This window comes from Triticum urartu, chromosome 1 (genome assembly GCF_003073215.2).
Source record: "Triticum urartu cultivar G1812 chromosome 1, Tu2.1, whole genome shotgun sequence".
NCBI lineage: Eukaryota > Viridiplantae > Streptophyta > Magnoliopsida > Poales > Poaceae > Triticum > Triticum urartu.
Window position 1 is genome coordinate 536488729 of NC_053022.1, and position 13158 is coordinate 536501886.

At 56.6% G+C, this 13158-nt stretch overlaps 1 protein-coding gene across 1 annotated transcript; it reads right to left on the reverse strand.

Annotated features, from left to right (window-relative positions):
• Window positions 1–10952: 10952 nt before the first annotated feature.
• Window positions 10953–12486, reverse strand: LOC125537929 (mitogen-activated protein kinase kinase kinase 17-like). Its single transcript, XM_048701252.1, has one exon. The coding sequence runs from the start codon at window positions 12336–12338 to the stop codon at window positions 10968–10970; it is 1371 nt and encodes a 456-aa protein (XP_048557209.1). The 5' UTR covers window positions 12339–12486; the 3' UTR covers window positions 10953–10967.
• Between the last annotated feature and the right edge of the window lie 672 nt (window positions 12487–13158).

The window sequence follows — 13158 nt, forward strand, 5'->3', positions numbered from 1 at the left end:
AGTCCATCCTCAACTTCCTAATAAACCAAGATCTGCCGGCTGACGAAACAGAGGCAAGACAAGTCCAACGCCGAGCCGGAGCATACACAATCGTCAACAGAGAGCTCGTCAGGCGCAGTGTCACTGGAGTCTTCCAGCGATGCATCGAGCAAGAGAAGGGCATTGCAATCCTCAGAGACATCCACCAAGGAGAATGCGGCCACCATGCGGCCTCAAGATCACTCGTCGCCAAAGCTTTCCGCCATGGGTTCTTTTGGCCGACTGCTTTGGATGATGCCAAGGAGTTAGTTAAACATTGCAAAGGGTGCCAAGTCTTCAGCTCCAAGCAACACATGCCGGCTTCGGCACTCAAGACCATTCCCCTCACTTGGCCCTTCGCCGTTTGGGGACTGGACATGGTCGGCCCATTCAAGACGGCGCGTGGCGGCATGACACATCTGCTTGTCGCCGTGGACAAATCCACCAAATGGATTGAGGCAAAGCCGATCAAGAAGCTGAATGGGCCGATTGCCGTGACATTCATCGCAGATATAACAACTCGCTATGGCGTGCCACACAGCATCATCACCGACAACGGCACGAATTTCGCCAAGGGAGCATTGGCACGTTTCTGCGCGACGCAGGGCATCCGGTTGGACTTAGCGTCCGTTGCCCACCCGCAGTCAAACGACCAAATCGAGCGAGCCAACGGCCTCATCCTTTCCGGCATCAAGCCCCGACTGGTCGTACCACTGGAACGTTCGGCCGGCTATTGGCTCGATGAGCTGCCGGCCGTCCTCTGGAGTCTGTGCACTACCCCAAACAAGTCAACCGGCTTCACTCCTTTCTTCCTCGTGTACAGTGCCGAGGCGGTCATCCCAACTGACATCGAGTTCGACTCGCCTCGGGTAACCATGTACACAGAGGCGGAGGCCAAGGAAGCACGAGAAGACGGCGTCGACCTGCTGGAAGAAGGCCGGCTGTTAGCCCTCAGCCGGTCCGCCATCTACCAGCAGGGCTTGCGCCGCTATCACAGCCGGAAGGTCAGACCAAGATCTTTCCAAGAATGCGATCTCGTGCTCCGGCTGATCCAGCGAACAGCCGGCCAGCACAAGCTCTCGGCCCCTCGGGAAGGCCCCTTTGTCATCAGCAGAGCGCTGGGAAATGACTCCTACTACCTGATCGATGCACAGAAGCCGAAGGTACGAAAGAGAGACGACTCCGGCAAGGAGTCGGAACAACCATGGAACGCCAACCTCCTTCGAAGATTTTACAGCTGAAATGCAAGTATGTATCACGCTAACTTTTGTACTAAGTACGAGACAATAGGCCCCCCGAGGAGAGCTCGGGGACTGCCATCTTTTATCTATAAATGAAGAGTATCATGCTTATGATCATGTCATTATATTCACTTTTTTCATCCGACACCGGGTTCGACTAGTTGGCCCGGGGACTGGCCGCCTTGAGTTATATTAGAAGTCCTACTCGCGGCCAGACAAGTAGTGTGCTGGCACCCAAGCCTTCTCTTGCCAAAAGTCGCAGTTCGAAGAACCGGCTGTCCGGCTGGCAAGAGTTAAAGGCAGGAAAGGACGCCCACACGAAAAACGGCTAGGGACTAACGGACTAATATAACAAAAGCCGGTTTTTCTCCCACCACCGACCGACTACCAGCGTAGCCGGCCGGCCGGCTTCCATTCACCTCGCTTAAATCTAAGAAAGCTCGAGTACTTGCCTTCCCCAAAAAAATAAAAAAATAAATATAGCCAAGTTCTTCCCTAGCCACAGGCTGCAGAGCAGCTGCCGGTTGGGAAGGCAGCAGCCAGGGGAAGGCAGCAAAGGAAACAGCCTAAAGATAAAAAGCATACACGAATGGAAGCCAAACACACACACGATCATATTTACACAAAAGGCCTTCGAAAGGCCAGCATTCAACATAGTTTGAATACACCCCCAGTGGGTGGAACTGCGCAAGTTTAATAAAAATTGTTCAAAGGGTAACAAGCAGGAAAAGCAAGGACGGCAGATTAAGCCAAGGGAGCGACTGGCGAGTAAGGCAGGTCGGTAGAGACGACAGTGCTGGCTGGAGGAGTGGCTGGCTGGCGAACCTCGGCATGATCACCACCTCCCGCAGAGGGCGCACTAGCACGCGCCTCGTTGCTGGAGGCACGGTCAGGCTGGGGCTGGCTGGCCGCTTCACCGGCCGGCTCGACGTCTTCGCCTTCCTCTCCTTCGTCGTCTTCACCTTCATCGCTGGAAGCGATCTCCTCCGCCAAGTCCTCACCCGCTGCCGGGTCCAGCCCGAACCATTCCTCCGGCTAGGCAACGCCGTCATCATTTATCTCAGGAGCAAAGACGCTGATGTCAGTGCACTCGGCGATCGTCGAGGCACGCTGAGCGATAGCCGGCCGCACCTCCTCCATCTCCTCGTCGGCCTCCAGCCGCCAGGTGCGCAGCTCGTCCAGGTTAAGCCCGGGATACCAGGCTCGGACGAACTCCAACGCCTGCCCAGCTCCAAGCCGGGCCGCCGATGCCTTCCAGGCCTCGAAGCGGCCAACCGCGACCTCCAGCCGGTCGGCAGTCCGACTCGGGGTGCGGGGAATCGCTTCGCTTGGCCAGAGGGCGGCCAACACCTGCGCCCCGGCGCGCTGGAGGCGGCGGAGCATGCGGTGAGCCGGCTGCAGCCGGGCTTGGACCGCCAAGAGTTGCTCCTCAAGCGTCCGACTCGCGTCCGGCGCGATTTCAGCCCCCGCCTGCCGGCGCGCCTCGCGGTGGGCCTCGATGATCTGGGTGGCAAAGACGGAGTAGCCGGGGAAGTAGTCTGCATAAAGAACAAAAAGCAGCACAAGTCAGAACACAAGTCAGGGGGCAAGGGGCAAGCAAGGAGTGAGGAAGGCGGCTTACCATCGATCAGATCCTCAATCCGGCCGAAGCCCTCGCTCAGCGCTTGTTTTACCTCAGCCCAGCCCGCCGCTTCGGTCTCGAACTCAGCTTTGAGGGCGTCCTCGCTGTCCTGCGCCTTCTTCAGGGCCGCCTTGTGGCTCTCCTCCTGGTCGGCCAACTTCTTGGCCAGGCGGTCACGCTCCAGGACCAAGGCGTTGTACTCGGCTTCCTTGGCGCGAAGGGCGGCCTGGGCCCCGCTGAGCTGCCCCCTCAAGTCGGCATTGGCTCCTACAAGCATGAAGACAAAGGAAATATCAATAAGGAAGAAGTCGTCAGGGAAGATCCGACCGACTGCTCAGCAGTCGGCCCGAATCTCGGGGACTACACCCAGTGGGTGCGCTGACGCGCCCCCACAGGAGATGAACGAGACAAAGCACGCACTCCGGCTGTTGGTCAGGTCCTCGGTTTTCCGGCCCAGCTCCTGAGCCTGGGAGTTGAAGGCAGCAGCGCGGAGGTTATGGTATTCCTGGAAGATCAGACAGGATGCGAGGATAAGATAGCTGTCAGGACCTAGTAAGTTCCAAGCCGCCTGCTCAACAGCCGACTCGGAACTCGAGGACTACACCCAGTGGGTGCGCTGACGCGCCCCCACGGAAGAAATCAAAAAAGCAAAACAACCAAGGCCAAAAGGCTCACCCGGATGACGGCCCACGTGGTCCTCCCTCCTCTCCATCACCGGCGGGTCTTGGTCGACCTCCTCCGACGGGGGCACGGGGTTGTCGGGGGCCACGGCGCGGAGGGGAACGACGAGCAGCAGAGGCTGGTTGTGCGAGGCCTCCGCCTCCGTCTCCGCGGCTGCCGCCTCCGCCCGGGCATTGGCCGCCGCGTCGGCCTGCTCCTTCACCGCCTAGGCGGTCCTTCGCTCTGCCGCCTCCCGCTCCTCCTGCGCCTCCCGTGCGTTCCGCTCAGTGGCCTCCATGAGGTCGGCGCGGGGATCCACGCGGCGGGAGCCTGAGGACCCTCCAGTCGGCCCGACTACGGAGCCGCCAGGACCTCGCTCGAGGGAAAGCGGTGCCCTGCCCGGCGAGCAAAGAGAGGTTTAGAAGAGCCTCAATCGAAGAGGACAACAAAAAAATACAAGACGTTTGACGACTTACGCCGAGATCGCCTGCGGCTGTTTCACTCCCTTGCGGAAGCGGGCCGCCTTCACAGCCGCCTCATCCCGCTTGGTCGCCGCCGTGGAACCCTTGGATTTCTTTGGCCGGCTACCGAAGTAGGTCGACGCGGCCCGACGTTTCTGCGTGCCGCCACGAGCAGCCGGCGCGGCAGACGGGCCCGCGCCTTGATGATCAAGCGCCGGCTGGCGGTGCGGGGCGGCTTCGACCTCGTCATCGTCCGCCCAGTCCTCGAGGCCGGCCCCGAGCCCCGCGCCTCCTGCCTCGTCGCCTTCCCCCATGATGGCATCTTCCATGGCGGCCGCTCCCAAGTCCGGATCATCGACGTCGTCCACCGTGCGGTCGGGGAGGAGCTGGTGCTCTACCCCTGCGGCCCCGGCCGTTGGCGAAAGAAGAGGGTTCTGCTGAGGGCAAACCAATTGATCAGAAGTCGGCCATCATGAGGCCGGCTACAAAAGGAAGAAAAGAAGAAAAACTTATGGCAGGCGGAGGGTTGGCACGAGAATACGGCCCCTTGCCGTATCGCCAATCCTCGGCGAGCTTGCAGTTGGAGATGTAGTTCACCATGTAAGACACCTCGGCATGAGGCATCTCCCTGGTGCTCAGCCGGCACGGGTCGAAGAGGCCGCTCATCTCGCAAATCATGTGAGGCCGGCCTTGGAGCGAAAGTACTCGGCGCTCCACGAAGGCAGCCACCAGGTCGGCTCCGGTCAGGCCCTCCGACTAGATCATCACCCGGAGCCGGGAGACGGCTGTGTTCCCGGCCTGAGACAATGACCTGGCCCGGTAGCTCCACGAGGGTTACCTCCCAGCCGGCGGGCCGGCTACGTAAGCCGGCAGGTTGACGAAGTCGCCTTGCTGGGCGATGTTCTTCACGTAAAAATAGGACTTCTGCCAGAGCTTCACCGACTGGATCAGCGGGATGGGCGGGAACGGATTGTTCTCGCCCGTCCGCCTCATGGCAATGAAGGCTCCGCAGGGGGCGGGCACGCCCGCGACAACGGTGCCGAGCTTGCTCTGGAAGAATTCTCCCCGGAGCTCGAGAGTGGGGAGAACCCCAAGAAAGCCCTCGCACAAGGTGACGAAAGCCGACAGCAGCATCACCGCGTTGGGCGTGAGGTGATGCGGCTGGAGGTGGTAAAATTCAAGAAAAGCGCGAAGGAATCCGCTCGCCGGGAGGCCGAAGCCGCGCAGGCAGTGCGAGCGGAAGATTACCCGCTCACCCTCCTCCGGTGCCGGTGAAATCTCCCTCGCCGGCGCACGACGAACCCGCACGTAGTTCTCGCCCGGCAGATGCCGCGTCCGGCGGAGGAACTCAACGTGGTCCTCGTGGATGTTGGAGCCATCCCATGAGCTCGGCAACGCCATGGGAGCGACGCGGCGAGGAACGAGGCGATGCGATGGCGGAGACGCGCACGACCCCGCTACGGTAGGACCAAAGGAACCGAGAGGTCCGACGGCGGAGCGGCGCGACAATGGGTCGCTTCGGCGGCGAAGGGAAGAAGAAGGAAGGTGAGAAGGGGCGGGGCGAGGGAGAGCGTGCAAGCCTCTGCCGCTCCCTCTCCTCCCCCTACTTATAGACCCGCGCGGCAGAGCCGGGGAGGCGTGGTGTGGGGGAACGTGGGATCAACTGCGCCCACTCCCCCACGTCCCGCGATTATTGCACCCTGATGGCGTAATAAAACCGCCGCGGGAAGGCGAGCGGTCCGTTGTGGGCCACAGAAGGTCCGCGCTCGGGCCGAGGCCTAGGAGTGGCGGGCCCGGGCCTGCGGCGGCGTCCCATCGCGCGCGTACGTTGGCAGGTTTTCCTTGCCACGTGGCCCGCGGGATGGCGCGCGGTCAGCTCGCAGGCCGACCCACGTTCCCGCCTACAAGAAATGGAGCTTTCCGAAGACGGCGCGCATAAGCAAAGCCGGCTCCTCAGGATAGGAAGCTGACCAAGCTTCTCGTCCCTTTGTCAGCCTCGAAGGTCGATCAGCTTTGGGGACTACTGTCGGAGTAAATGACTACGGGTAGCCTACCCGGCTCCCCCTGGCGCTTCTGAAAAAATTACAAGCCGATCCAGCCCTCAAGAATCCAAGACGTGGGGCCGCCTTCCCCTTGCCGGCTGTCTCCCAGGCCGACTATCGGAAGGCGGCCCGGCTTTAGCCCTCATGAAGAAAGTCGCGGGAGGGCCGGCTCCAAGAAGCCGGCCGCAAGAAGCCGACTCCCACAAAGCGGTCAAGATCGTACCCTCGAAGTCTGCATCCACATAACGGCGATGTGACGGGGCGTGGCTACAGTAAAGCCTGCCACCCCTGAATCCCGGAGCACGCCTGGCACAGTGCGCCGTACGGGGTGGCCATGACCCGTCCGGTGCGACACTGTTGCCATGTTGACCCTGATGCCACCCACGACGGGCTGTCAGCGCGGCCCACGGGCGGTGGGCCCCTTCAGGCAGAGAGACACCCGAAGGCGGCCAGGCCTCCCCCAGTCGGCCCAAGACGGGGCCGGCTCCCCACTGCCGGCTTGCTTCCTCCCTCAAAGAAGGCGTCCCATTAAGGGGACAAGACGAGGCGTGGCTACAGCGACCGCCCGTCGGGCGACGGCACTGTAGCCACGCTTACCTCGGCGAAGCCCTCGTCACCAGGTTTGAGGCAACAGTGACCAGCCACCGACAAGGCCCTTGACAGTGAGGCCTGCCTGTCGACCAAGGAGCCGGCAGCCGGCGGGACCCACTAGCCAGCGGGCCCCAGCAGCCGGCGCAGAAGCCGGCGGGCGTAGACACAGACGGCTGGGGCCCACGCCCAGCCGGATTACCATTGTACCCCCGGGGGGTGGGCCTATATAAACCCCCCGGGGCACCCATGCAAAGGGTGGATCTGAGCTAGTTTTAGACACCACATAGAGAGGAGAGGAGAGCTAGCCGTGCCCTTCTTCTTCTTCTCGCCAAACAGCTCAAGGAGCATCTTGTAGCCACTCGTTCATCTAGTGATCATGCGGAGACCCCGCAGAGCAGCAGTAGGGGTGTTATCTCCTCGGAGAGCCTTGAAGCTGGGTAAGATTCGTCGGCGTGCATGTCTTTGCCTCATCCCGCTTCCAGGCACCGGCGACGTCTTACTGGCTCCCACAATGATAAGCCACCCATTGGCATATGTCGCACCTACCACCCGACAGCATATCACACAAATCAACGAAGCTATTTAGATGGGTAGCGGCATCTTCACTAGGAAGGCCGACGAATTGATCTTTCATGACAAGATTCAACAAAGCAGCAATGATTTCATAAGATTCATTATCGGTAACAGGAGCAATCGGAGTGCTAAGGAAATCATTGTTGTTGGTATTGGTAAAGTCACACAATTTAGTATTATCTTGAGCTATCACGACAAGCAAGCAATCCAACACACACGAGCAAACAAGAGACGGGCAAAAAGAGGCAAATGGAAAAGAGAGGGAGAATGGAGAGAGAGAGGGGGCGAATAAAACGGCAAGAGTGAAGTGCGGGAGAGGAAAACGAGAGGCAAATGGCAAATAATGTAATGCGGGAGATAAGGATTTGTGATGGGTACTTGGTATGTTGACTTTTGCGTAGACCTCCCCGGCAACGGTGCCAGAAATCCTTCTTGCTACCTCTTGAGCACTTGTGTTGGTTTTCCCTTGAAGAGGTAAGGGTGATGCAGCAAAGTAGCATAAGTATTTCCCTCAGTTTTTGAGAACCAAGGTATCAATCCAGTAGGAGGCCACGCACGAGTCCCTCGCACCTACACAAACAAATAAATCCTCGCAACCAACGCGATAAGGGGTTGTCAATCCCTACACGGTCACTTACGAGAGTAAGATCTCATAGATATGATAAGATAATATTTTTGGTATTTTTATGATGAAGATGCAACGTAAAATAAATGGCAAAGGAAATAACTAAGTATTGGAAGATTAATATGATGGAAGATAGACTCGGGGGCCATAGGTTTCACTAGTGGCTTCTCTCAAGAGCATAAGTATTCATGGTGGGTAAACAAATTACTGTTGAGCAATTGACAGAATTGAGCATAGTTATGAGAATATCTAGGTATGATCATATATATAGGCATCACGTCCGAGACAAGTAGACCGACTCCTGCCTGCATCTACTACTATTACTCCACACATCGACCGCTATCCAGCATGCATCTAGAGTATTACGTTCAAGAGAACAGAGTAACGCTTTAAGCAAGATGACATGATGTACAGGGATAAACTCATGCAATATGATATAAACCACATCTTGTTATCCTCGATGGCAACAATACAATACGTGCCTTGCTGCCCCTACTGTCACTGGGAAAGGACACCGCAAGATTGAACCCAAAGCTAAGAACTTCTCCCATTGCAAGAAAGATCAATCTAGTAGGCCAAACCAAACTGATAATTCGAACAGACTTGCAAAGATAACCAATCATACATAAAATAATTCAGAGAAGATTCAAATATTGTTCATAGATAAACTTGATCATAAACCCACAATTTATCGGTCTCAACAAACACATCGCAAAAGAAGATTACATCGAATAGATCTCCACAAGAGAGGGGGAGAACTTTGTATTGAGATCCAAAAAGAGAGAAGAAGCCATCTAGCTAATAACTATGGACCCGAAGGTCTGAGGTAAAGTACTCACACTTCATCGGAAGGGCTATGGTGTTGATGTAGAAGCCCTCCGTGATCGATGCCCCCTCTGGCGGAGCTCCGGAACAGGCCCCAAGATGGGATCTCGTGGATACAGAAAGTTACGGCGGTGGAATTAGGGTTTTGGCTCCGTATCTGGTAGTTTGAGGGTACGTAGGTATATATAGGAGGAAGGAGTACGTCAGTGGAGCAACAGGGGGGGCACGAGGGTGGAGGGCGCGCCCCCCTACCTCGTGGCCTCCTAGTTGATGTCTTGACGTAGGGTCCAAGTCCTCTGGATCATGTTCATTTCGAAAATCACGTTCCCGAAGGTTTCATTCCGTTTGGACTCCGTTTGATATTCTTTTTCTGCGAAACCCTAGAATAGGCCAAAAAAACAGCAATTCTGGGTTCGGCCTCCGGTTAATGGGCTAGTCCCAAAAATAATATAAAAGTGTATAATAAAGCCCAATAATGTCCAAAACAATATATAATATAGCATGGAACAATAAAAAATTATAGATACGTTGGAAACGTATTAGCTTCTCGCGCCCCCTCTCGCATGATAGCTCGTGTTTTCTCTCGCGCCCCACTCTGGCATGTTCCTCTCTCACCCCCTTGCATTGGTTCCTCTCTTCCTTTGCGGCACGGCCATCCCCTCCACCTCCCATCCCACGCCCATGTTAGCATAACAAACTAGTCGTTGTGTGTCCCTCTCCTCGCTTCATTGCATAACGATTGTCGTTGTTCCGACATCGAAGTTTTAAAGAAGTGAACTCGGTGGTTCTAGAATTTTATAATAATTTGTATCTCCCTCAAGGCCTACACGTGAGGGACGCACCCCACGGATCTACGCATCGCCCGTAGATCTGGGAGAGAGAGGAGAGGCCCTCTGTTGTCGCCATTGTGGCGCCACCAACGGCGACGGAGGGAAGACGAGTCGCTGGAGGTCGCTCACGGGTAGGTTGAGGCCTCACGTGCCGCCCGTGAGGGGGTGACGCGAGAGCTGTGTCAAGTCCTAACAGAAATGACTCAGCCCATCACAAATCGACAAATAAAAAATATAAATTAGTTTTAGTTCAGTTTGTATGATATACGTGCATGCTGGACATGGTACCACCACGACACGAGGCAGCTCATGGCTCTCGTGCGCTAGGTTTGGGTGCATCTGGGCACCCCTTATGGTTGCAGTTGAGGCGCCACCTTATGGCACCGCTTGAGAGCAAGCTGTGTGCATGTTTTCATTTAAAAGATACATAGAGTTCTCTCATTTGTCTAAAAAAACATCTGAAGAAAATCCTCACCTAGATCTGAAATAAAGTAAAAAGGAAAAAAAGAAAAAAGATTACCACGTAGTCTAGCATTACTTTGCATAATCCTCCATTTAAAAAATATGTAGGGTCCTCACCTTCATCTAAAAAGACATTTCAAAAAAAATTCTCATCAACATCTAAAAGTAATATTATTTCAAAAACTTTCTTACTGCAGCCAATCAACTTGCACCACGTGGCATAGTTGATTGGCTGTCCTTCTCCTGACGCTTAATGGTTTTAATTATATAAAAATCCTAATATTGGAGTAAAAGGAATTAAACAGATTAGGATGAGCGTGCCAGTTTTTACCAATCTAGAAACATGCTTGGAAGAACGGAGAGCATCGTGCGAATGCGCCGGCACGCAGCTGACACGCAACCCAGAAGTGCACGACGAGTGCGTCGTAGAGCATGAAAATGGACAAAACTGGCCCTTATCTGAAACTTCAATCAAGATGGCCCCAATTTAATTTTTTTTCATGAAATGGCCATTTTTTACATGACGTCCGGGGCTAGGGCGCCATACTAGAAAGAATGGCGCCCCGAGCTAGGGCGCCAGCCCCGGGCGTGATGCAAAAAGGGTAATTTCATGAAATATTTTTAGATTGTGGTCATTTTGTATTGAAGTTTTAGATAAAGACCAATTCTATCCATTTCCACTCCTAGAGCGGCGAGGGGACACCGTCGGAGGAGGGCGGTCGTTGCTGGATGCATCTCCACCTGGCGAAGCAATCTCTGGACGCAACTCTTACTTGAAAAGGTTTCGCTTTCACTGGTCGGCTCGTCGACTCTGCTGGACCCACGTAGCCCAACAAAATAGTTTTTGACTGGCCGCGCGCTAGTGTACTACTTTCTCAAGGATCTCTGGTTTCTAGTGCGTGTGCTGCTGTGACACCGCGCTTTCCGCGTCGACTCGATCCTTTTCGCGGTGGAAGCTTCGGTGTGCGGCGTGGCCGATGGCCGGCGAGCTTCTGAATTCACGCTAAATTTCTTCCGCCTAATCCAACGTGTCGCGATCGGGGGAGAGGAAGCAAATCATGAGCGGAGAAACAGAGATCGGTATGAAACTGAGTGCTCGTGCAAGAACGAAATCAGTTGCATTTGTCTTTCTGTTGCAGAGCAACAATTTACATGGTACTAACTGGTGAGAAGCTACAGCATTCAAAGACCGATGCCTACTACTGTGCCCGAGTGAATCATCATCATATGCATCTCCCGCTCCCGCTCCGACGACGGCGCCGCCATCGTCGATGCACTCCACGTCCACGATAATGCCGAGAACGCCAGACACTGCGGCTCTGGGTTCTTCAGTTGTGACAGCGTCGTCGTCCAGGTCGATCCTCTCCTCGGTCACTGCGTCTGGTGCTTCGATTGGCGCGGCGAGCACATCGATCCATCCGTCATCGCACTCCCAGTCTGGGAGCGCCGAGGCAGGGCAGGCCAGTGCTCTGATCCTCATCTCTGCCGCGCTGTCGTGCTCCGCCTCGTCGGTGTCAGACTCCGATTCCCAGAATGCTGCGTCCAGCGTGCTCTTCGGCGACACCCATTTGCTTTTGCTCTCGACGGCTTCCGGCTTCGCCTCGACGTCGGCGGAAGCCAAGAACGGGTGCTCCAGCAGCTGCGCCGACGTGCACCGATCGCTGGCTTGCCTGACAAGGCATCTGGCCAAGAAGTGCTTGGCGTCGGCGGACAGCCATTTCGGAACCTCGGGCACGGCCTCCGTGTAGCCGATCCGGTGCAGCGCCCCGAGCGCGTCGCCGTCCATGCCGCTCCAGGGCGCGCGTCCAGTGGCCATCTCGACAACCATGCAGCCGAGCGCCCAGACGTCGGCCGCGGGGCCCTGCTCCTCGCCGCGCGCCACCTCCGGTGCCATGAACGCCGGCGTGCCGCCGATGATTGGCACGTCAGCGCCCGCCTTCCTCGAGCACCCGAAATCGGCGAGCTTGGCGCGGCCGTCGGCGCCGATCACGACGTTCCTCGCCTTGACGTCCCCGTGCACCATCCCGGCGCCATGGAGGTACGCGAGCCCGGCCGCCACGTCGGCCGCGTAGCCGCAGACGGCACGCTCGTCAAGCCCGCTCTCCAGATGGTCCGCCAGCGAGCCGCCGGGGGCGAACTCGAGGAAGAGGTGGTAGGAGCCGTCGCGGGCGCCGCGGCCGCCGATGCAGGAGACGACGCGCTGTGATCGCAGGCCGGCCATCACGCACTGCTCCCTCCTCAGCGCCGCCGCACAGGTCGCCCCCGCGGCGGACTTGACCGCGAAGAGCTCCCCGGAGACGTCGTCCGCGGCGAGGAAGACCTCGGCCCCCGAGGCGCCGCGGCCGAGCGTGCGCACCCGCGTCCATTGCTTGCCCACGGACATGGCCATCTTGTGTGCGTTGGGAATTGGGATGGTGGGGGTTTCTGTTGCTGTTGGTACTCTCTGTTGTCGAGCTTGCTGAATTGTTGATGAGTTCTCTGTTTTTGGCGGGCGTGCGTATATATAGGGCGTGGGAGGAGGGGGGTAAAGGAAGGCTTTGGCTGTGTACTTGTGGAGAGGAAAAGTTGAGGAGATTGCAAGTTTAGAACATGGAGGGCGTGTGCGGGGACATGGAAATCCAGGCGAAAAGGCGGTGAGTGGGAACGCGAGGCCTGTGCCGGGCTTGACCTGACCAAGCTTAGAGCTCCGCCTATTCTTACTACCCGCGTCAATTAATCTCGTGGTGTGTGAAATCTCTCGCATTCTATCCCGGGTGAGAAACCAACTCACTAGTAGTACGTACAGCGGCAGTCGACAAAGTCTTGGTCGGTCGTTGCGAGACGGACCGTATGAAACGGAGCAGTGCGTTGGGTTCTAGATTAAACGGATCAGCGGTACAAGTCAGCGGCTGCACCTCAACGGAGTTGGCCAGTTAGTTGGGTCTCCTCTCCACGATTGTCGATTGGTACTTTGGCACTGTGGTTGGCCTTGGCCAAGTCCACTACTGTACAGACAGTACGGTGCTGCGCCGCCAGTGTTTGGAGTGCGTCCGCACTCAACATCGATCTAAACCCAATACTCTGATGGAAGTACGTAGCACTGAACGCAGCAGCAGCAGCACCAGCAATTCGCTTTTACCGCCGGGTATAATTCACAGCTGGTTACAACAACAACTCGTTACCCTCGAATCTCACCGCTGGTTACGATTCAGGAGCACTCCAATTCACCG